Source organism: Castor canadensis, chromosome 2 (assembly GCF_047511655.1).
Source record: "Castor canadensis chromosome 2, mCasCan1.hap1v2, whole genome shotgun sequence".
Classification (NCBI taxonomy): Eukaryota; Metazoa; Chordata; class Mammalia; order Rodentia; family Castoridae; genus Castor; species Castor canadensis.
Window position 1 is genome coordinate 192,311,637 of NC_133387.1, and position 23,493 is coordinate 192,335,129.

Genomic DNA, 23,493 nt, shown 5'->3' on the forward strand with positions numbered 1-23,493 from the left:
GTGAGTCTGATGACAACACATTTTGTTTTATTTACCTGAGAATATATTATTTTCTTCATTTTTGGTAGAGAGTTTTGCTGGTTATAGAATTTTTCCTTGACTTTTTTATCTTTAAGTATCTCGCTGCCTCTACCCTCTTTCTGATGAAAAATTGGCTATTAATCAGACTGAGAATCTTTTGTTGCTTGCCACTTTTAGGGTTCTGTATGTCTTAACGATATGGATCTTTTTGAGTTTACCTACTTGGAGATTGTTAAGGTTCCTTATGTGAAGGTTAATATTTTTTCTCAAATTTGGGAAGCTTTGGGACCTTATTTCTTCAAATATGTTTTCTGCCTCTTTCTATTTCTTCTCTCTGGAGTTATCATTTTACTTATGTTGGTGCACTTGATGGTGTACCACAAGTCTCCTTGTAATTTTATACAATTTTCATCATTCTTCCATTGCTCAGACCAGATAATTGCAATTAACTTAGGTTTAAGCTTATTGATTCTACTATATTCTGCAATCTGCTATTATCCCTTTCTAGTGAATTTTTCATCTCACTATACCTTTCAGCTCTAGAATTTCTGTTTGGTTCTTTTTAATATGATGTTTGCTTCTTTTTATTATTCTGTTTAGTTAAGACTGCATTCTCACATTTCTTATACATGGCTTCCTTTGGTTCTGTGAACCTATTTGAAAATAGCTCAAAGTCTTTAGTCCACTGTCTGGACTTCCTGGGAATCTTATTTCTATTGACTACTTCAAGTCCTGTCTTCCTCACTGCCCATGAGCTCTACTTTCTTGTTTCTCTAAATGTCTCATAATTTTTGGTGAAAATTGGACATTTTGAATAATATGACAACTTTTGTGATCATATTCTTCTTCACTCTCATGTGTACTGTTATTTTAACTGCTACTTGTTATTTAATGAATTCACTGAATTCTTCAAAGCTTATATTCTTAAAAATTTTATTTTCTGTAAAACAGTTGCACTGTTGGGAAAAAAAAACCTTTTTAAAAAAAGAAAAGATTTTATATTCTGTGATTAGACATTGATTTCCTTAAATGCTAGGATGAGGTGAGTTTTTCATTGTTTTACAGCCACGCAGTTGAAAACCTCTTAGTGTTAGTAAAGTTAAGGAGAAAGTTCTTGTTGGAATTAGCAATGTTTGAAGGAGCTCTTTCTGACCTTTCACTAGGTAGGCCCTCCTCCACTTCTTTTAGTAAATCATGAGGCAGATAGTGAAGCATGCAAATGGACAATATCAAGAGAATGTGGGGTTTGATAATGCAATAAGTGCACTTATTCCATGCCGTGATCTGGTCATTATGGAGTAGAGAAACTTACTTACCATTTCTTTATTGGTTTCCTAGAAGCATCACTATGAAAATATTGCACTTTGTCAAACACCTCATTGTACAAACTTAGCTAGAATTGTTTCCAATGAAGGAACCACCTATTCTATTAATTATACTTTGTACTGCAGCAAAAGCTGCAAGTTTCTGGGCAAGGCTGCAAAAACTAGCATGGTCTGCTTGAGACTCCATTTATGAGACTGGTAGTTGCTCTAGCATTTTCAATGGCAGTTTTATCAAAATACAGAATTTACTAAAAATACCTAAACTTTTATTTTTCATTTAGGTTACTTGCAACAAGAAAACCTCACTTCTACCTGCCAGACTTTTATTTTAGAAAGTTCAAATTTAAAAGAGTATGCAGAGCACTGTACTGATGAAGGTTTTATCCCAGCCTGCTTACTGGTGAGTTACTTCTTCCTGAAAGGAAATATTTAATCATCAACACACATAAGACTATAAATTCAGTCTTAAAAATCAGCTCATCAAAGCCGGGTATGGTTGTTCACATCTAAAGTCCCAGCTACTTTGGGGCTAAGACGGCAGGATCACTTGGCCCACGAATATGGAGCCAGTCTGGGTGACATAGCAAGACCCTTGTTTCAATAAAAAATGAAATAAGAGGGTTGGGGATTTAGCTCAGTGGAAGAGCGCTTGCCTGACGAGTGCAAGGCCCTGAGTTCAATCCCCAGCACTGGGAAAAAAAAAAAAATGAAATAAGCTTATAAGCCAAGTCAAAATGGGTAGAAATTCAATGGTTTATAAGTTTATCCAGGAGTAATAAAACCCAAAGACCAGCTGTTCTTTTTATGCTAAGCGAATTATAACTTTGCCTCTGAAAATCAGTTTCCAAATGACATCCACATTTCTAATTAGTTTCACTGCTGCTTGTCTCAGAATTTTTTTCCCCCTGCCTGGCCTGTTATCTGTCCGTCTAGTTCACACAACTATATACAGGTATTTTGATACTTTTGTAAGTATTAGACCAACAGAGCAGCATTTTGTATATAATGGATACCTTCTAGAACTACGTTTTTTTCACATGGCATTTTTGAGATGACTCCTTAGAGATATGTCAACTATAACACATTCTTTTCTGTGCAGGAAACCCAAAAGAATCTATAAAACTACAGTTTAGCAAGGTCACAGGACAAAAAAAATGCACAAAAGTCTGTTGTATTTCTACGTACCTGCAGTGAAAAATTTATAATAGCAAACAGGGCTTCGGTAATCTAACAAAATATGATATCCGTTTGCTCAGAACTACATGGAAGAAATCTTTGGGGTAAATAAAATGAAAATTACACTGTATTGTGGATTGAGAGATTCAGTAAGAAGTGAATGCTCCCCAATTTGATTTATAAATGTATCAGACTCAAAATCTCTATAGTTTTGTAGATGATAACACACTGAGTTCTTAATTTTATATAGAAAAGGAACTAGAATAGCCCAAATAATTCTGGAAAAGAACAAGTTCAAAACAAACATTTCAAAGCATCAGTCAAGAAAAAGACAGACTATGAAACTCACCTGTGAAAGGAGACTGCAGAAAGATGTCTAAATGTAACCTAGTATACTAGATGGATCTTGGAACAGAAAAGGGACATCAGTGGAAAAGCTGGCAAAATCTGGATACAGTTTATAGGACAGTTGATAGTATTGTGCTGGTATTATTTTGTAGTGTTGGTAAGTTTGCTGGTTATGTACAGTGTTAACGTTATAGGATGCTGAGTGAAGGAGGCTGTTACGGGAAACTGAACTATCTTTGGAATTCCCTCATTGAACTTTAAAATTATTGAAAATCACCAATCTCAAAAAAAAAAGCATAGAAAACCTTACAAAGTAGGAAAGGTAGGTAGTCATGTCCCGATGTTTTTTAGAAAAGGAAGTTCTGAAGGACTGTACAAAGTAATTATGAGTAAATAGCATTAGATTTTTTGATGAGCAATTTTTGTGTTACTTTCTGTTACTGAGTTGTGCTATATTACAGGGTCCCAGAATGATGGTAGAGAAGATAAAGAAAAAAAGGACAATGAGAATGGGGGAGGGTACAGGGATATTCCATGAATGGAGTAATTGCTATTATCTGTTAAGTGGGGGGAATTTCTTGTCCACAACTGAAATGTGATGATTAAGGGTTTCTATGCAGAATAGAACCAGTTGTAATTATTACTAATTACCTATTAGTAATAATTATTATAAATGAGGTGTAATTACCTATATGATGTAGGCACATTCCTCACCTTCTCAGACTTTAGTCAAGACAGAAGAACAAATTTGAAATCTGTTGAAATTTCAGGAGGTGAAAGGAATAGTTACCCACTGTGTGCCGTGCCTTGTCCTCAGCATATTACATGTGTCCTTACTCTTCACAACAAATGATTTTGTGAATTAATTGATAATGTCCTTTTTTTGCCTGAGGAAGAAAGCTTTAGAAATGTGGGCAATTTGTCACATATGTAGTAAGTGTTGAATTTGAAACCAAACCAAAATCCTTTTTCTTCACCATTCTGTGATTTCAAACCTGAGGATATAAAAGCCTGCCCTTGAGCTGCAGTACTGGGAATGGGAAAAGATACAGATGGGTTGAAGAGATGATAGAAATAGCAGCAGGAATATATTGATCCTCAGGAAGGGTATCTCTGATGCACTCAGTGTTTTTACTTTGTTCACATTATTTTCAGCATTGCCAGAGCAGATTAGGCCTGGGTCCTTCTTGTTTTTAAACAATGTGACCAGATCTCTACATTCCGGCAAAACCTGCTTTTCTGCCCGTGGACCGTTTTAGCCAAAGAAATTTAGTCAGCTGGGTGCTGGTGCTCCTACCTGTAATCCTAGCTACTTGGGAGACTGAGGTTCAAGGATGACAGTTTGAGGCCAGCTCAGGCAAATAATTCACAAAACCCCATCTCCAAAAATAATCAGAGCAAAATGGACTGGAAGAGTGGCCCAAGCAATAGAGCTCCTGCTTTGTGAGCTCAAAGTCCTGAGTTCAAACCCCAGTTCCACAAAAAAAAAAAAAAAAAAAAAGGAAGGAAGACTTACAATGTCCTATTTAATTTGTTACGGTTTGTTTGATTTTTAGGGGTTTTTTGTAGTTGTTTTGTTTTTTCTTTTTTCTTTTTTTTTTTTTGGTGTTAGTACTAGGGTTTGAAATCAGGGCCTTATGTTTGCTAGGCAGGTACTGTACCACTTGAGCCATGTCTCCCACTCTTTTTGCTTGAATTATTTTTCAGGTTGGATCTTGAGTTTTTTCCTCAGGGCCCAAGTCCAACTACAGCCCTCCCACCTATGCCTCTGTCATAGCTGGGATCAGAGGCATACACCATATACCCAGGTTATTAGTTCAGATAGGGTCTTGCTAACTTTTTTGCCCAAGCTGCCCTTAAACCGTGATTCTCCCTATTTGTACCTTCGGAGCAGCTTGGATTACAGTTGTGGACCACCATGCATAGCAACAAGGGCTTTACTCTTAGAAGATTTGATGCAGACTTGGAATTTCAGTGACTGTTTTCATTTTTGATGATCTGCTTCTTTACCATTTCCTTATCAGCTCTTCTGCAGCCCAAGCCTTTGGTTAATTTTTTGAGTGGTGGAATTACATGATTTTGGTAATGCTTGATCTTTTTCTTTTCAGTCTTTATTTGGAAAAAACTTGACAACAATTTTGAATGAATATGTAGCTATGAAAGCAAAAGGTAAGAACTCAAGTTGAGGGAATTTTTTTTTTGTCTGTTATATGGTCTTTTATATATTTTTCATCTGAAATAATTTTAGAAGAAATGTTTCATGGATGCTTTCAGAAAACTTTGTCTCAGTCATGATGAGATAAATTTGACCAAGAAATACAGTTCATTGGGATTTATATTAAGTAGCACATAAAAAGAACTCTGTAACTCCAAATAATATTTTAAAAAGAAATAAAACTTTACTGGAGGTGTGGCTCAAGTGATTGCCTGCCTAGCAAGCTTGAGGCCCTGAGTTCAAACCTCAGTACTGCCCAAAACAAAAAAGAAATCTTGTAACTCTAGGTTATCTATGCTGGTGAAGAGGTATTCTATGAGTGCTAAAGTTCAAACTGATATTTTAATTTTAGCCGTAATCCAATCTGGACACGTGATCTAGTCACAAAATTTTAGCTTATAGTTACCAGAAAATAAAGTAGTTATTGCCTAAATTAGTTATGATTTAGAGGGAAATTTTTCATTGTTTATTCTCTAACATTGATTATTTCTGTAGCTTACAACACTAGTGAAGTAATTAGCATTAAAGAATAATTAGCATAAAGTGTAATAATAAAAAAAAGGCTGTTACATAACCTTAATGATAATTTGTTGTAAATCCAGTTACTTTAATTCACTTTCAGATATCATATATCAGAATTAAAATTCCTGTCTTACAAGTAGTTTACCTAACCTTTTTGATAATTATTTGTTATAAATAAACTTATTTTAGTTCACTTGCAAATGTTACATGATATCTGATAGAAAAAGGATCACAAAAGTAGTGTGTCCTCTTTTTAATACAAAGAAGATATGCAATTATTGGCTGAAAAACTTGCATTTATGCAGATGTCCGTTCCCATTCTTACTGTATCTGATTCCCTATAGCTTAAGACAACAGCAGCCTCATGGTACCTTTGCAGGCCATTTTACAGTCTTTGTTCTCAGTTTCCAACATAACATCAACAACTGAGGGACAAGTTTTTTCCGTGATTTCTCTATGACTTTATTCAAACTGAATGATGAATTTTCTCCAACTGGATTTATTTCCTCTTATGATTTAGAAACATCAAATGATGTCCCAACAATAATGTCATCTCTGTGGAAGAAGTTAGACCACACACTTTCTCAGATCAGGTACTAAGCTTACTAAAATGTGCATGATTTTTTATGCAAATACTCTTTGTGTTTGAATCTTAAGAACTACTTAGTACATTCATGTAACACCTAGTTTTGAAATTGGTCTAGAGATTATTGATATTTCTTTGTCTTTGGTCAGAATAATTTGAAATAAATTGTATACTTTCAATAAAATGTTAAAAATTAAGAAAATTAAGATACATATTTTAATGACATCCCCAAGCTTCCATAGCAACATACAGGTAGATCTTAAGCTAGAATATAACTTCCTAATCCCAGTCATTTGTGAATTCCCTTACATGACTGCCTCTTCATTATCTACTCAGAGAATTAGAGTTGAATCCATGCCCAGTGGTTCTTTCCATGTAAAGAAGAATAATGCTACTCTGAAGCCTTCTGCCTTTAGAATTTTCTTATGGTACTAATATCTACCTACTACATAGTTCACATCCTTAATGTTCCAGTTTCAGCACCCTTAGAACAATGCCAGACCTGCCAATTTTATAACAGTTCTTATTTAATGATGCAGTTATATGAAAAATCACTATCTTATCCTTCCTCCAAAAGCTACAAGTGAATACCCTATCTAACTTCAGCAGAGGCCTTATTTTCAGCTTCTTAAACTGCTAAAATTGCTCCAAATGCTTTCATCCTAACTCTGAATGACATCTTTTTTTTTTTTTTTGGTGGGAGTGGGGTTTGAAATTCACACTTGCAAAGCGTGCTTTCTACCTCTTAAGCCACACCTCCAATCCATTTTTGTTTTTTTGTTTTTTTGTTTTTTTGTTTTTTTTGGAGATGGGTCTTGTGAACTATTTGCCTAGACTGGTTTTGACCCATGATTCTCTCTATCTCAGCCTCCCAAGTATCTAAGATTACAGGAGTAAGCCACCGTCACCTGGATCTCATAGTCTTTGTCTTTATGTTTCCTTTCCTGGCTCATCTTTCTGATCTTGCAAATAACCTTCAAAGGTATTCAATGTTTAGTATTTTATAAACACCACGTATGTTTTATTTTATTGACAGACCATTACATAAAATGAAAGGATTCTTATTCAAGATTTCTCCAAAGTTGTTTTAAATATTAAAAGTGCTTCATGTACTTCAGTAGGTTAAGTTAATGGAGACTTAATTGACACATTTTCTAGGTCAAGGAAACAGGATCTGTGACTGCTTACCAAATACATGGGTCGGTAACTATAATTCATAGTAGAACAAGTAGCTTGTACTGTGAGTTTTCCTATTTGCTCTTCTCCTTCTTTATAGGTTGGGTAAAATAATTTCATAAAAGCAGGATATTCTTTAACATTTGTAATTCTGAAGTATTATATATGTGAAATCAGGATTTTTTTGGAATCTATAATTATGAAATTAATTGCAAATGTTATACTTTGTATATAGCCTACTTAAATACATAGAGCTCCTTAAATCAAGTCAAATTGTATTCTTAATGTCCAAGCACTCTATTATATATTGAATTTGATAGAAACTTCATCATTAAAAATATGTCATATGAGTCTTTTCTGTACCACTTTTTTTTTTCCTAAAGCAAATCAGACTTGCTTACCCAAATAATGTGTAGATTTTTGTCTGAGAGATCTGTTAACCTTTTTACTCAAAAGTATGACTAAACAATGTATCACAGCAACAGAAGTTTTTAACAAATAACTACTTTGTTTCACTTGTTAGGAGCATGCAAAGTTCCCCAGGGTTTGCCGCCCATCAGAGAGGTTGGTATTCACCTTCAAACACTGCTCAGAGTTACTTCCAACTCAATCTAGCTTTCCGATGAACATATTAGTTAACAACACATGTGTGCTAGGTACATATTTTGTTTTAACTACCTTTAATAACTATGGTTATTATGTTATATTTTTATTTCATTGTATATAATTATAATATGCAGCTGCATATAAATACATAATCACAAATGTATTGTACATAATATAATAATGTTTTTATAATTATTTGTATATTAAGTACTCCCTGTGTTTTCCCATTGACTCTCATGTAGTAGCATCCTCATTCTAAGATTGAGTTTCTTAATTTGTAGGGGTATTATCAGTATGCATTATTACAGAACAGATATACTCTTGAATTTTTATAAAGTTGGAATGTATTCATTTTAATTTGCTTCTTATGAAATTATCACATAAATTTAGCTCATATTTTTAAAAGCCAGCTTTTAATCTGTAGATCTAACATGCTATATAGTATTTAGTTGTGCATCATATTGACTTGTTAAAATCCCCACACCACTCTGATACTAAGTTAGTTTTATAATATTCATGTGTTTCAGCACGAACAAGAAATGGAATTGCAGAAATCAAACGACAGAGAAGGCTTGCATCTCAAGCAACTGCCGTCAGTTCAGAGTTACTGGTTTTACCTTATGTTTCGGGACAATTTACCACTTCTCCTTTGGTAGCTACACAAACTGTTAAGCCAGCTGGCCAATTTGCATCTCCAGTGAAGTCAAATTTTGTCATGGTTAACCATTCACAGTCACAAGAGGCTGTACTTAGTAAGTTTTATTTTTGTGCTCATAGATTTTATTGTTAATCAGACTACGTAAATGAGATGATCTAATATGTTTATACTCATGGCACAGAATGATGGTCAAAAAAAAAAAGACATGAGAGAAGCTAGAAGTAGAACAGACTTTAGGTAACTTTGCCCCAAAATAAGCAAAATCTAGGAGTCATTTTAATCTGTGTTTCTTCCTATTTCTTTCTGTGTGTGTGGTACTGGGGTTTGAACTCAGGACTTCACACTCGCTAGGCAGACACTCTACCATTTGAGCCACTCCACTAGCCCTGTTTTATGTTAGGTATTTTTTAGATAGAATTTCATGAACTATTTGCCCAGGCTGGCTTTGCACCAAGATCCTCCTGATCTCTGTCTCCTTAGTAGCTAAGATTGCAAGCATGAACCACCGGCGCTGGGGTCTTCTTATTTGTAATCTAACTGAAGTCCCATCTTGAACTCTCTTCTAGTTCTCAATTTTAGGCATTAATAGGCCAGGTGCAGTGGGTTATGCCTCCGAGCTACGTGGAGGCAGAGATTGGGAAGATTGTGGTTCGAGGCAATTTGGGGCAAAAAAAAGTTAGTGAGGTCTCTATCTCAAAAAATAAGCTGGGTGCGATGGTGCACATCTGTAATCCCAGTTTGCAGGAGGCCCTAGTTAAGAGGACAACTGTCCAAGGCTAGCCCCAGACTGCAAGACACTATCTGAAGAATAAAGCCAAAAAGGACTAGGAGTGTGGCTCAAATGGTAGAGCGCCCACCTACCAAGCACAAGGCTCTGGATTCAGACCCCAGTAACAGGGGAAGAAAAAGACCCTTATTGTTTTAAATAGATTATACATTATAATTCACTGCCTCCTTACATTTGTTCATGCCAGTTCTGTTGTCCTCAAATAAGAAATGTCTTTCCAATTCACTTCCTTCTCTACATGTTGAAAACCTGCATCCTCCTGGCTAATCTTAGAGCTAGAAATAACCATAGCGATGGTGTGAATCAGCTTGCATATTGCATGCCTTTGTATAGTGAAAACACAGATTAGGATCCAGGGATCAGCTCACTTCCCAGTCCAGTCTTTTGTTCAGCTGAGATTCACTACTGTCTGTTAAGGTCTCCCTCACAGCCATCTCTTCTCCAAATCCTAGTCTGTGCTTGGCACTGAGTTAATACTTCTTTCACTCTTTATTATTCTGCCATGTCTGTGCCAAGTACTATATTTTGTATATTGCTGTAGAACTTTAGGCATAGGGACTATTTTGTTAATCTTTTTATTTTCTCTTTCCTGGATTGAAAATATCGTGTTAATCTTAATATCTTGTACAACTCCTTGCATATAGTGAGCACTTCGTAATGCTTACTTCTTTAATATAAAATATTAATCAGTATTTAATGCTTGTTATCGCACTAGAAGCTTATAAAATGATTCGGTGTCCTTAGGTTACTGTTTTGTTTTCTTGAAATACAGCTGGAGAGGCGTTAAATACCATTCCTGGTCCTCAGGAAAGGAAAACTCACGCCAGTTTAATGTCTCCTGGTAGACGCAAAAGGTAATGTTTTTTATAGATGACACATTACTATTAACTACTTAAAGATTTATAACAGGAAATTTACATTGTGAGTAAAGTAGCAAGAATGGATTACATTTCTTGGGATTATCTCCTATTATATTAAATGGACATAGTTCTAAAACATCTGTCTTTTTCCCAAATTTCCTTGAAATTGAGTTGCATCCTTCAGTCAATGATGTATTCTTGTTTCGGTGGAAGTGTATTTTTCTATAATGGTATGCAAAACAGTAGTATATCTTACAATTGATGGCTCATATTTTAAAATTTTTTATATGAATATAAATAGCACTGTAAGATTTCCAGTCTTCAAACAAATATTTAACTTTTAAATCAATTGATATAATGATTTCAGAAACATTTTTCAAGAAAAGATCTTTCTGTCCTCAGCTTGTATTTCTTTGAAAAATATTTCATAGAAGAGATAAAAGTTTTAAAGGGATTTCTTTTCTGGTTAGAGTAAGTTTCGTTTGTTATAAGCCACCATGATTGCAAACTTTGTCATGTAACTACATAAAAGAGTAAAACAGAACTATAAATACCTGATATTTACAGAACGCTTGACTATTTTTAATAGTCTGTGCATAGAACTTCTTACATGCCGTTCTTCTGTGATCCCAGTAACGCAGCTGTTCTTATTCCATTATAAGGTTGGTGAGAGGGTCAGAGCTAGTGATAAAGCTAGACCTCAGATTCATTTCTTCTGAGTCCATGTCTGGTAATACTTTTTCTACTCTTTTGTCTTTTGTTCTTACACAAAGAGAAAACATTATTTCTGATGATCTTAAAATTTGTGTGTGTCTATGCAGTTATTATTGAATCTGTTAGACAAGTAGATAAAAGACAAGCTTTTAAAATGTGTTTCAGTGAATCACAAAGGAAAAGCTTAACTTTGTCTGGGCCTCATTCAACGATACGGAATTTCCAGGATCCAAATGCATTTGCAGTAGAAAAAGTAAGTGTCCTTCCTAAACTATGCAACTTGAAATATTCCTGAGTTTAAAAATGCTGGCATATGCACAGATGTGTGTGTGTGTAGTGTGTGCACAAAATGCAGTATTTCTGTAAGACTGCAGCAGAATTGCCTTGGGAATGTGTAAGATGCTGAATAGATACATACATGGACAGTTCACCAAATAAGAAACATAGGTGTATTTAGGAAACTAAATTCTTTGCTGTTGCTAGGTAATACAATATAACAGACATTTTACTGAGGCCAAATTATTATTTTTTTTTTAAGAAAACTAACTTGATGAGCTAAAAAGTGGAGAACTACATTCTGAGCTGTGAAGAGTTGCTAAACAGCTGTGATAACTTCTAAATTGTAAAATGCTTTGTCAGGTGTTAATACAGAGGAATACACCAGAACTTCTGAGTCTCACTCAGCTCAGAGGAGTAGTTTTTCAAATAAATAACATAATACTCTTCCTTGTCCTTTAACTAATATTAACTTTCTTTTCCAGCAAATGGTTATTGAAAATGCACGAGAAAAAATATTAAGCAACAAATCTCTTCAAGAAAAGCTTGCAGAAAACATTAATAAATTTTTGACTAGGTAAACTGTGTTTTAAAATCCCTAATTCTTTTTGCCTAATTGTATAACTATGCTAAAGATTTTGTTTTCTGTGTTGCAGTGATAACAATATTGCTCAAGTTCCTAAGCAGACAGATAGCAACCCAACTGAGCCAGAAACTTCAATTGATGAATTCCTGGGACTTCCGGTAGGGATGGATGGATGTGAGGGGTGTGTGTGTTGTGTAGTAATATACTCATAGTTATGAATCTCAGGGTTTGGGGGTGTGTGGACAGTAGTTCAGTGGTAGTTTGCTTCCCTAACATGCTCAAGGCCCTGGATTTGCTCACCATCACTGCAAAATTTTGATTTCACTTCAGATCCATTGCCAAAAGCTTAGATATATAAAATCTCATTTAAAATATGAGTTCTCTTCATTACCCAATCTGTTTCTGAACATATTTGAATAGTGACAGTTCAGAGTCGGTTTATATTTTATTGATATAACTGGTAAAAACAGTAAGATATTTCTAGCCCATCTAATAACCAATCACTTTTACCAGATATCAGTAAAACTCTTTTAGCCATACAAAAATTAATCATGGATTTCTAAGTTTTTAATACTTAAAGAGTTACTCACAGGTATTTTTCTATATAATAAGTAGTGATACTATACACTGTTTATCATAGTTCTACATGGCTACAAAAGAAACCATGAAATAGTTTGCTAAAGATAAATAACCCAAATAATATTAAAGAAAATAAAATGCACAAGAAACTTGTAAAAAGAAAGTTGCTAACTGAATATTTTGTGCAAAGCTTATTGCCAAGAGAAGATAAAAGGGAGCTATAGTCACTGTGTCTAGTCAGTGATGATCAATAAAAAAGAGAGCTAGTTGGTAAAGGAGGAATTTAATACTATGGGTATCAAGATTTGTCCATGTACAAATAAGGATTTTTGAAGAGCAGCTGAGATTGTGACTGGAGTGCATCCTTTTATTTAGAGTCTTGAACAAAGTAAACACTTTTATTGGTATTCCTATGTGAGTTCACTATAGGAGGTTTTCTTTTGGTTGGTGAATTCTGGATAAAAACCAATGAATTTTTTTCCCCTACATGCCAGTTCTGCCAGTACTTCTTTTAAAGCCTCTTCTATCTTAGCATTTAGCAAACAAATTTTTATAGTTTGCAAGTCCTGCTCTGTTTTCTTCACATATGCTTTACCATAATGAGGGCACTCTGTTAGCTGCTCTGATTGTTCATAATATATATTTGTGAAAATTCAGATTTAAATAACAGTTTGTAAAAGCAATAGATTTTTCTTTAAGTCTTAGGCTTAAAGAAAGCACAAAACAGAAAAACAGTATTTAGGAGCTGAATTGGACAAGTAATCCCAGACCTAGAAGATCCAGGGTTCTAAGTCAATCAGTAAATGTAAAGCTCAGAAAGTAGTAAATTTATAGCCTGGAAATCTCAAAAGGCTTAAAAAGTAGTACTAGTAACTCTGAAAACAAATGGCAGGTGAGGCTACCAGCAGGATGCAAGCTACAAAATTAAGAAGCAAATTCCTCTTTCCTTAATCTCTCCCAGAAACACTTGCCAGTCACAAATTCTTTCAGCCATACATCTGACTTACCTGACTTGCTCAAGAGAAAAAGAATAAAAATACAGGGCTAGAGGCGTGGCTCTTGCAGTAGAGCACTTGCTTAGCAACCATGAAGCCCTGAATTGAAACCCCAGAAACTCAAAAAAAAACAAGGGTTCTGCTGTATTTTTCTACAGCTTACCATGTAGTTGAGAACCTCACTACCACTTTTTCACAGAGCTTGTAGGTATCTTTTAGCATGCTACTTTTAAACATGAGTAGATAAGCAAGAATTATTCAACATTTGAAGAAACCATTGAATATGAATAGATGGAAGAACAGATAAAAAGGGATGAGAGAGATTTATACTGAAAAACCTGTAAAGCAGTCTACGATAACCTAGTGTGAAGAGAAAGGACTATGGAATTTGTAGTATGATTTCCTTTGTATTTATATACACAGGTATAGTCACTATATTGTATTTTAAGGTTTAAGAGTGTGTGTGTATAAATATGTACATATGTATATTCACCAGTGTGATTAACTCTAGGAAGTGGAATTAAGGAACATTCACCTTCTGTTTTCTAGTCTTACTGTTTCATTATGCATGAGAATATTGTTACAGTCAGAAGAAATTTTCTTGAATTCTTCTACATAAGAGGTCAAAAATATCAAATGTCTGTAAATTAGTTTTCTGGTATTAAGCCATATTCAGCTATTACTTCATTCTTATTTTGCAGAGTGAAATCCACATGTCTGAAGAAGCTATACAGGATATATTGGAACAGACAGAATCAGACCCAGCATTTCAGGCACTCTTTGATCTCTTTGACTATGGTAAGACCATTTTTTCAAGGCAGTTAGAAGAAAAAGTTTCTCCAGTTCTTTGGTAATTTAACCAGAGTAAAGCAGTATTTTCCAGAGCATCTGAGAAATTTTCTGTTTTATTGAAGCAAACACTATGTGGGCATATAGAGGGTTTTTGTTATCTTTGTTGTTTTTACTTAAGCAAAGTTCAAGTATAAAAATGGAGAACAGTATTATTTTTTGTCTATGTGGGCCTTTTGGCCAGTTAACAGAGACAGTATTGAGGCTCACCACAATACAGATAAATACAAGTGAATGATACAAAAGGAGTACAAATACTGGCCTTTGCTCTCAATCCTGTGGTCTAATCCAGTAGTTCTCAAACTGTAGGTTCCCTAAGCCAGCAGTATCAACATCATCTGAGAATTTGTTAAATATGCAAATTATTGGGCCTTCCATAAGAGCCTGATACCAGTGCAAGTTTAAGACCCACCAGTCCTAGCCAGGCGACATGGCACATGCCTGTAGTCCCATCATTTTAGAAGGCTGAGGCAGGAGGATCACTTGAGCCCAGGAGTTCAAGATCAGCCTGGGCAATATGGTGAGATCCTGTCTCAAAAAAACAAAACAAAACAAAACAAACAAAAGCAGCACTAGTGTAGTGGGGAAATCTTTGTATTTGTACTTGTCAATGATGTACAAAGCATTGTGTGAAAAATACCAAAAAAAAAAAAAAGATTAAAACTAAAGCTTAATAGTTGTTTGACCTTTATCAAGCGGTGTTCGTCCTGCTTGTTTTTATTTTGGTCATTTAATTGTTTTCCTGTTCCCTTTTAACAGGTAAAACAAAGAATAACAAAAATACATCACAAAGCATTTCCACTCAGCATATGGAAACCAATCCTAATATAGTTTTAGCAGAAGAAAATAATCTAGCAATTAAAAGTTCTTTTGAAACAGAAGAACCTGGTAAGAATTTGATTTTGTTATTATCATCAATCAAAATGTTTTTTAGTTTGAAAATTCAAAGGCAGAAAATATTTAAATTGGAAGGTCATTTTTACATTTTTGGTTTTCTCTCCATTAAGAAAAATTATTCCAAAGTCTTTAGTACTTTGATTAAAAGGTGAATTTTTAATATTAGTATTATCAATCAGTTGGACAAAGGGCTATAGCAAAATAATTTCATTAAAGTACAAATTCTAATCCCTAATCTAAGGTTCATATATGATAGAGTCATTGACTCTTAGTAAGTAAATTTACTGACTGCTCAGCCTCTGTCTCACTGGTGTAGGGAAACTGTATAGCATAGTGATAGTCTTGAATTTGAGGATTTATGAGGTTTTAGTTTATATTTATGCTGGATGTGCTAAGTCAGTGTTTTGTAGTCTCATCTCGTAGCATGCAAGTTTAACATAAAATTAGCCCACAGTAACCACTACTAAAGAAGAGCTATAAATAAGCCAATTTTAGATTTATAAAGTGTTTGTGCAATTTTTTTAAAAACTTATTGTGAAATTAATACACATACAGAAGTACATAATCAAGATGAATGTAGCTCATTGAATAATTAAATCTAGTCACTCAAATCAAGCAAATACCCATCTGATCATCTCCCAAGTAAAAAAAGGTAGAACACTGCAGCACTTCAAGCCCCCCTTCATACCTCCTCCTTGTCTTCCTTGTCTGCTCCTGCATCCTAGTCCTTAGAGACGGCAATCATCCTAAACCAGGATAATAAACCATCATCCTTCTAGTTACACGTTGCATTTTCAATACCACCTCTAGTCTGTCAAATACTATGCCATATATTTTAAATGTTATTACGTCTTCCCACCCTGTTTAAAAAAAAAAAAAAAAAAACCTAATGGCTTCCAGTTTTTCACATCTTATCTTTACAAACTAGTTTTAGAACATCTCCCTCCTTTGAAATCTTCTGCAAACACCCAAGCTCAATCCTCCATTTCTTCTTAGGGTGAACCATAAATATTGGGTGTGTGTTTTTCACCGTATATGTTATGTCTAGAAGATAACGCTTCACTTAAACTTCAGCATACACAAAACCAAATTTAAAATCCCTTTTCTCAGTTCTCTCGGGCCCCCAGTTCCAAACTAGCACTTCAAACATTTTTAAATTAATAATAATAGCTTCCTGAATTTTTGTGGCATAAATATAATTTTCCCTATTATCCTTTAAGATAAGGGTTCGAATGGGCTTTATACCTGGTACTTTACCAGTGTCACCAGTGGTATAATAGACATACATTTTTCGGGGTTTTCCCTAGATTTTTCCATAGTTCAAACTGATGTTTTCTGTACTAAATAATGAATGCTCTAAGACTCAGTATTTCATAGCTGTGTTTTCTGAAACTCTTACTCCATCTATCATGTGTCCCTTATTTTTCAAGATCACCTTACACAGTACTTCTTTTATAATATCTTTTCTTTGTCCCATAGGCAGAGGTGCCTTTTATTCCATACTATTACAGTTTCTACCATGCTTTATATCTTTCTGTTCCATATCTGCTTCTCTACTAGACTGATGTATCCAAGATCAGAGACTAGATTGTTCATCTTTTTATTCCAGAACCACGCATGTGGTTTGTCTTCAGTAAATGTGTGTTGAATGTTAAAGAGCACACACAGATCAAGTATTGATCATGAAAAATTATCTTGAACCCCCTTTTACTTTTAAGAATATATCCAATAAAATATGGTCAATAGAAATTGGAAGTTGAAAAGTCAGTGTAGTAAAACAATACTGCTGCTACTGCTGCTACTCCTACTGTTTGGAGCCAGTTGTTTTTACTGTTTTTTGTTTTGTTTCGAAAAGTAATTGTAGATTTTTTTGATACTCAAAGGATGGGAATAAGAGTGTATCAGACTTACGTCACTGGTATGTCAAAGTAGTACTTCCTTGGCAAAATACACTGTGCAGTAAACACAGCTACTTCAGAAACTAACCGTATTTACCTTATCTTTCCATCATGCTGGTATTTTGCAGATGGTCAATCTGGTCAGCTGCCATTTTGCACATCCTATCACAATGAAGATGCATTAAGTGCTTTGAAGAATGTCAACAACCATGAAATCCTTAAACAGGAAGCCCAGGAAAAATTTTCCCAAATAGACTCTAGTATCCAGAGAAAGGCATTTAAAACAGCTGTACAAGCTGAACAGAAGTGTAACCTTGACATTACCTTTGAGTCTGTGTCTAATTTGAATGACTTTAACCAAAGAGGAAATTCTGATGGTGCATGTAACCAACATTGTGCTGAGTTATACAACAGTCAGATGCCCACTGAAGCTGAAACGCCTATGGAAGTTCAAAAGAATTGTCTGTCGCCAGGGGTGCCAAGTGCATCTCAAGCACAGTCTGATCAGCCTGATACACCAGTAACTTCATTTGTTTCACTTGGAGGCGAAACTAACAACGACGGCTTACTTCTCTCTGGGAAAGTTTCTCAACTTTTGTCCCCCAATACTCCATTAGCCGGAAAGCAAACTAAAAGAAGTCCAATTTGTGAAAATTCTAATAATACAGTAAGACTTAAAACTAATTTCCATAGTTCCAAGTCACCAGATTCTAGTGAAATTCTCAAGAGTAAAATTGAAATTAATAAAATATCACCAGGTGCATCACAACAACTATCAAATTGCCAAGATAATTCTTCACTTCAAAATAAGATATTACCTGTGACTATTGAAAGTTCAGGTTTAAATGTACCTGAACAAGAATTAGAAATTCATCTTGAAGATTCAATCTCTTCAGTTAAACAACCATCTAATGATTCAGCATCTATTGAGTTAAATCATATGGAAAACAAAGCTGGGTCACACAAGTCTGAGAGAGTTACTTTAGATTCACAAGAGCCTTCATCTTCTGCTAAAGAAGATGGAGATACTATTTTTCTCTCTTTAGGTGGAAATGGAAATTGTGGGGAAGTTGCACTTGTGCCTCCAGAAGGTAATGCTTTAAAAACTAGTCAGTCTCTTTCTTCAGAATCTGTTGCTTCTTCAGTGGGATATTCTCCCTCTGAGGCCCAAAGTACTGATGATAAACCTTCTAGTGACAACTCAACAGAGATTGATGCATCAAATATTGTTTCTCTCAAAATTATTATTAGTGATGATCCATTTGTTTCCTCAGATGCTGAACTTAACAGTGCTGTATCTAGTATCAGTGGAGAAAACTTGCCAACTATAATCTTATCTTCTCCTAAATCACCTACCAAAAATGCGGAATTCGTTAAATGCCTATCTTCAGAAGAAACTGCAGGTGCTATTGTATCTGTTGAAGTAGGAGATTCATCTTCAGTGGAGCAGAGCCTTTTAGTCATCAAACCTGAGGACTCCATAGTAAACAGCACTCAGAATGAAGATGGCATTTCTTTTTCCACCAGTGTTACACCATGTGTCTCCAAGGATGGAGGATACATACAGTTAATGCCAACCACAAGCACAACTTTCGGCAACTCAAATAACATTCTGATAGCCACCTGTGTGACTGATCCAACAACCTTGGGAACAACTGTTAGTCAGTCTAATGTAATGGTGTTACCTGGAAATTCAGCAGCACCTATGACTGCACCACCTCCTCCACCTCAGTTACAGACACCACCAAGGTCAAACAGTGTGTTTGCTGTCAACCAGGCTGTGTCACCAAACTTTTCACAAGGTAACATTACGAGCATATTGGAGACAGCCTAAGACAGCACTTGCCTGGCATGTGAAGGCCCTGGGTTTAATCCCCAACACTGTAAAAAAAAAAAATTGTGAAACAAATTTGGGAGTTTCTCTGGGTTGGAATTGAATTTTCTTGTGGAAAGTCATTGATTGGATAAAACATAGATGATTCAAGACAATACTCTGAAATTTGTGCTTATGGCTGATCTTTGTACTAGTTAATTAATCAGTCATACCTTTTTAAAAATCTCCTGGTAAGCCATAGACTTCAGTGGTTTAATTTTTTTCTTTTCTATTACTTTTTAGTCTTTGTGCTAATAAGCTATGAAAAGGAGAAAAAAGCTAATTCATTAAAATCAAAGGTTGTAGGAAGAAGATTTTTTTTCTTAAAGAGAAAATAGATTAGTACACCATTAAGAGAAGAGACAGTTACACAAAGGAGGTAGCACCTATGGGAGATTTTTAAAATTCCATTTATAGTCGTAATTTTCCAGGAACTCCTCATCTACTTAGAGAGACTTTCAAAAACAATTTGAATTTCTTCTTCCATAAAACCCTTTCTAGCCAGATAAGGTGGCATACTCTTGTAATCCCAGCTACTCAGGAAGCAGAGGTAAGAGTGTCATTGTCTGAGGCCAACCTGGTCAGAGTTAGTGTGAGATCCTATCTGAAAAGCAAACTAAAAGCAAAAGGACTGGTGAGGTAGAGGCTGTAAGTTCAATCCATAGTACAACCTAAAAAGAAATAATGATAAATTCTCACTGTCTTTTACCTTCTAGAATTGATTACCATCTTTAGACTTCTTTGGGTCTATTACAAGCTGTTTTATTGTGATTAACATGTCTGTCATATTGTTCATTCTCAATTATACGTTCCGGGAAGATAGAACTTGTGGCACACTCATCTCTGTTTCCATATATAATGGTTCTCAAGCTCTCCTCCCCCCTTTTTTACATTATAGGCACGCAAAGAAATGTCATTAAATATTAGCAATTAAATATTAAACATGATACATCTTTTTTATTTCATCTCAGATGAAATAAAGGAGAGGTCAGAATTGGTAGAGAATGTGGGGCTTAAAGAAATAAGATAGGATTGAAGTTAAAGAAGGAAGTCTTTAAGCAAGGGAAGCACATAGCATACATAGGTATTTGAAAGACCAGGAGATGCTCATGAACTGGGGGAGTCAGTCTGACAGGAGTAGTGAGTGAATGTATTATGGAAAAGCACATTTCAGAGCAGGGCTAAATTATAATAGCCCCAGACACTGGTTGCTGACTAAGCACCATGTAGATATGGTAATTTTCCTCCAGTGATTTCTTATGGTTACCTAAATATCTGAACCCTTTTGACCAATATCATTGAGATATATATATAGTATTTTGAAGTTACGAGCATAGTCTTGGGCCATAAACATTCAGTTGGAATCCTAATTTTCTGTTACAAGATTCATAGTTGAAACATTCACCACTCAATTTAGTTTCACTGTTCTTTCTAGGCGTCAAGAGGTAATATGATCTCCTGGCTGTAGCTTTGCCCATTCTGACTTGCCATGTCTTACTGCCATAACACCTTGATAATCACATTGACTATCTTCACTTGTTAGCTGTACTCTTATTTAGGCAGTTTTTAAAAGGAGAGTAAATTGTCAGGAAGGAGGATTGTACATAGAATTTATTTCAAAGCACTATATTAAATGGGTATTGTTTTTTGTTTTGTTTTTTTTTAAGGCTCCGCCATTATAATTGCTTCTCCAGTGCAACCTGTACTCCAAGGAATGGTGGGAATGATCCCTTTATCTGTGGTTGGACAGAATGGAAATACCTTTTCTGCTCCTCCTCAGCAGGTAAGATTTACGAGTTAAAAATGGTGAAGAGAAGCTTTTTAAGTGTAGCATAATTAATAACTTCTTCCCTTCTAGGTCCTTCATATGCCTTTAGCAGCACCTGTATGCAACAGAAGTATCCCTCAATTCACCATTCCTCCAAAATCTCAAAAGACTCAGGGACCAAGAAACAAGCTCTGTACAGGTACTTGGCTTCTTTTTGTTTTTTAATTTATCAGTGTCAACTTTATATTTTCATGGTCATTTGTTTGAAGCATCTTTAGTTTTGAATACCTATACCATCCCAAACAAGTGATCATACTATCTTTGCTTAACGTTTTGTAGCATCAGATGTCACAATTCTGTTGTTAGACAGCTTTGGTTCTGATAAAGTTGTTTCTGTTGTTGAATCCTCAAGCTTTTAGAAGCCTACTGTTCCTTGGTTTGTTCTTTGTAACTAACTAAGATAAGCTTACTCCCCGTTTTTCCTGATCACTTTGAATTGTTTAGTAAATGTCTTGTATATCTGTATGAGAGTTAAGAGCAGTGCTTCTAACATGCTTCAGTTACCGCCAGTGCTGCTGACTTTGGAGCACTTTGAGTAGTAGGGCTATAAAGTTTACAACTCATTTTCCTATGTTCCCTATTTTAATTAGTAGCCCAACCTTTTATTTATCCATATCAAAAACCTGAAGAGTCACTCTTAGCACACATTTTTTTTAGTTCAAATATTCATCTTTTTTTTCATCTACGTTATATTAGTAGCAGCCTATCCTGCTTTCCCTTCTTGTTTTTCTAGTTCATCCTATATCCATTGGCTGAGTGACTTTTTTCAAATACACAGAAATCTGAATATGTTACTTCCCTGCCTAAAAACTTTCAGTAGCTCCCCATTGCTTACAGGATAAAGTTTAAATTCTTGGCCAGTCATGGTAGCGTACACCTGTAGGCCAAACATGTGGAAGGTTGAAACAGGAGGATAGCTTGAATCCAGAAGTTCTAGATCATCCTGGACAACATAGTGAGACTCTGTCTCAAAAAAAAACAAAAAGACAGTGGAGAGGAGAGAGAAGAAAAACCTCAAGGTGACATACAGCCTCTCCATTCTTATCTCTTACTACTTCCCAACATGGACCCTTTGTACCAACCATACTTGCCACTCACCTTATGGTTGTTGATGTGTCCTGTGCCTTTACCCATGGTGTTTCTCTACTTAGAATTCTTTTCTCATCCACCTCATCACCCTCGATCTGTTTATCCTTCATACTTCACTCCAATGTAACATTACCTAAGGAACTGTTTTTAACAAGTGGTAACTAGGGTAGGTATTCCACTTTTGTTTTTTCTTTAATTCTCTCATATCTAAGCTGCAACACAGTACATTACATTGTGGGTATTTTCTTCACTTGGCTGAGTTGTCTTAAGGGCAATGAATATATACAGAGAACTCACTAAATGCTGTGAACATTTTTGCTTTTTCTTAAGCTAAAGGGTATACATCTAATAATGTAGACTTAATTGGATTTTGATTTATTGGCACTTTTTAAATTGTATCATGTTTTAGCTACTCTGTGTTCTTTTTCTGTTTTTTACCTGGTTCATTCTTTTTAATGACCATTGGGAATCCATCATTTTCATGAACCTATTTTATCTATTTATCCCCTGCCAGCGAACTTTTAAGATGTTTCTCGAGAGTTTTTTATTTGACACATATTATTCTAACCACTAATAAGAATCACATTTTGTCTTATAACTGTAAATAATCAGTTACTTCCACTTTTTTTTTCTTTGGCAGTGCTGGGGGTTGAACTCTGAGCTTCATACTTCCTAGGCAGGCACTTTACCACTTGAGGCTCTCTGCCAGTCCAGTACTTCCTCTTTTGTGTATTGGTTGTTCATATCCATTTCCAGTTTCTCTATCAGATTTCCTGTTAATTGAGGTTATTCTTTTACTAGTAGCACCACAAATGTCTCCTCAGTTTGATGCTTGCTTGTTTTTTATCCCATTATAAAATTAATACCAGAAAAAAACATTGGTAAAGTCCAACATCCATGATAAAAGCTTGTAAAGGCTATCTGTAGCAAACATCGAGCATCCCCATTTAGTTGGGAACAAGAATACTCATTCTTACCTTTCTATTTAGTAAGCCACCATTTCTTTTTTAATAAGCGAAATATTGCTAGTTTGAGATAAAGATAGTTAGTTATATAGGGAGATTCCTTGTGTTGTTTCTATGCATATATATGTTACAACCCCAACTGGTTCATCTCTACCAGTTCTCTTCACTCCTCCCCAGTCCCCTTCCCATGGTGGCCACAGCCAGTTTAAGATTTCTGTGTTCATTTTTGTATCATGAGCACATCAACCACATTCAAGTTTTCAGTTTCCTTCCCTTGTCCTATCCCTCCCATGCATGGCCTCCCCTTAGTGTGACCCATGTTCTGTAATATTACTGCATTTGTTTTAGGTCTATAATCACATACAGAACATGCAATTTTTAGCCTTCTGAGCCTGGCTAACTTCACTTAAGATGATGTTCTCCAGTTCCATCAGTTTACAAATTATTTATTAAATAGTCCATTCCTCACCTCCCCCACACATACACATACACACTGACATCTGATTCTATCTCCATGTGCAAGTCCTATACTTCCATTGTCCCAGACAGTTCAGTAAGAAAATGGGTGTGAAAATTTGAAGAAAAGTGTTATGGCGTGATTTTTATACAAATAACCTTGGGAAGTCAAAAGAGAAATTACTAGAACTAATAATTCAGGAAGGTT

The 23,493-nt window shown here is 35.2% G+C and overlaps 2 protein-coding genes across 5 annotated transcripts in view; one reads left to right on the forward strand and one right to left on the reverse strand.

The window, feature by feature from the left end:
- Positions 1 to 23,493, reverse strand: part of LOC109690945 (serine-protein kinase ATM) — a 340,952-nt gene that overhangs the window by 127,265 nt on the left and 190,194 nt on the right. The gene's annotated exons all lie outside the window — the stretch shown is intronic.
- Npat (nuclear protein, coactivator of histone transcription) overlaps positions 1 to 23,493 on the forward strand; it is a 38,325-nt gene that overhangs the window by 10,095 nt on the left and 4,737 nt on the right. The window contains exons 2-16 of one of the 4 annotated variants that reach the window (XM_074066780.1): positions 1,628 to 1,746; positions 4,979 to 5,039; positions 6,128 to 6,200; positions 7,893 to 7,933; positions 8,503 to 8,727; positions 10,193 to 10,274; positions 11,160 to 11,247; positions 11,756 to 11,847; positions 11,927 to 12,014; positions 14,132 to 14,228; positions 15,039 to 15,167; positions 17,203 to 18,165; positions 18,349 to 18,876; positions 20,615 to 20,730; positions 20,806 to 20,914. In XM_074066780.1, the coding sequence (XP_073922881.1) occupies positions 1,628 to 1,746; positions 4,979 to 5,039; positions 6,128 to 6,200; positions 7,893 to 7,933; positions 8,503 to 8,727; positions 10,193 to 10,274; positions 11,160 to 11,247; positions 11,756 to 11,847; positions 11,927 to 12,014; positions 14,132 to 14,228; positions 15,039 to 15,167; positions 17,203 to 18,165; positions 18,349 to 18,876; positions 20,615 to 20,730; positions 20,806 to 20,914 (2,811 nt within the window). Of the gene's footprint in view, positions 1 to 1,627; positions 1,747 to 4,977; positions 5,040 to 6,127; positions 6,201 to 7,351; positions 7,393 to 7,892; positions 8,026 to 8,502; positions 8,728 to 10,192; positions 10,275 to 11,159; positions 11,248 to 11,755; positions 11,848 to 11,926; positions 12,015 to 14,131; positions 14,229 to 15,038; positions 15,168 to 17,202; positions 18,877 to 20,614; positions 20,731 to 20,805; positions 20,915 to 23,493 lie in introns of those variants that run through there. The other 3 variants (XM_020170732.2, XM_074066781.1, XM_074066782.1) reach the window with 3 other exon arrangements.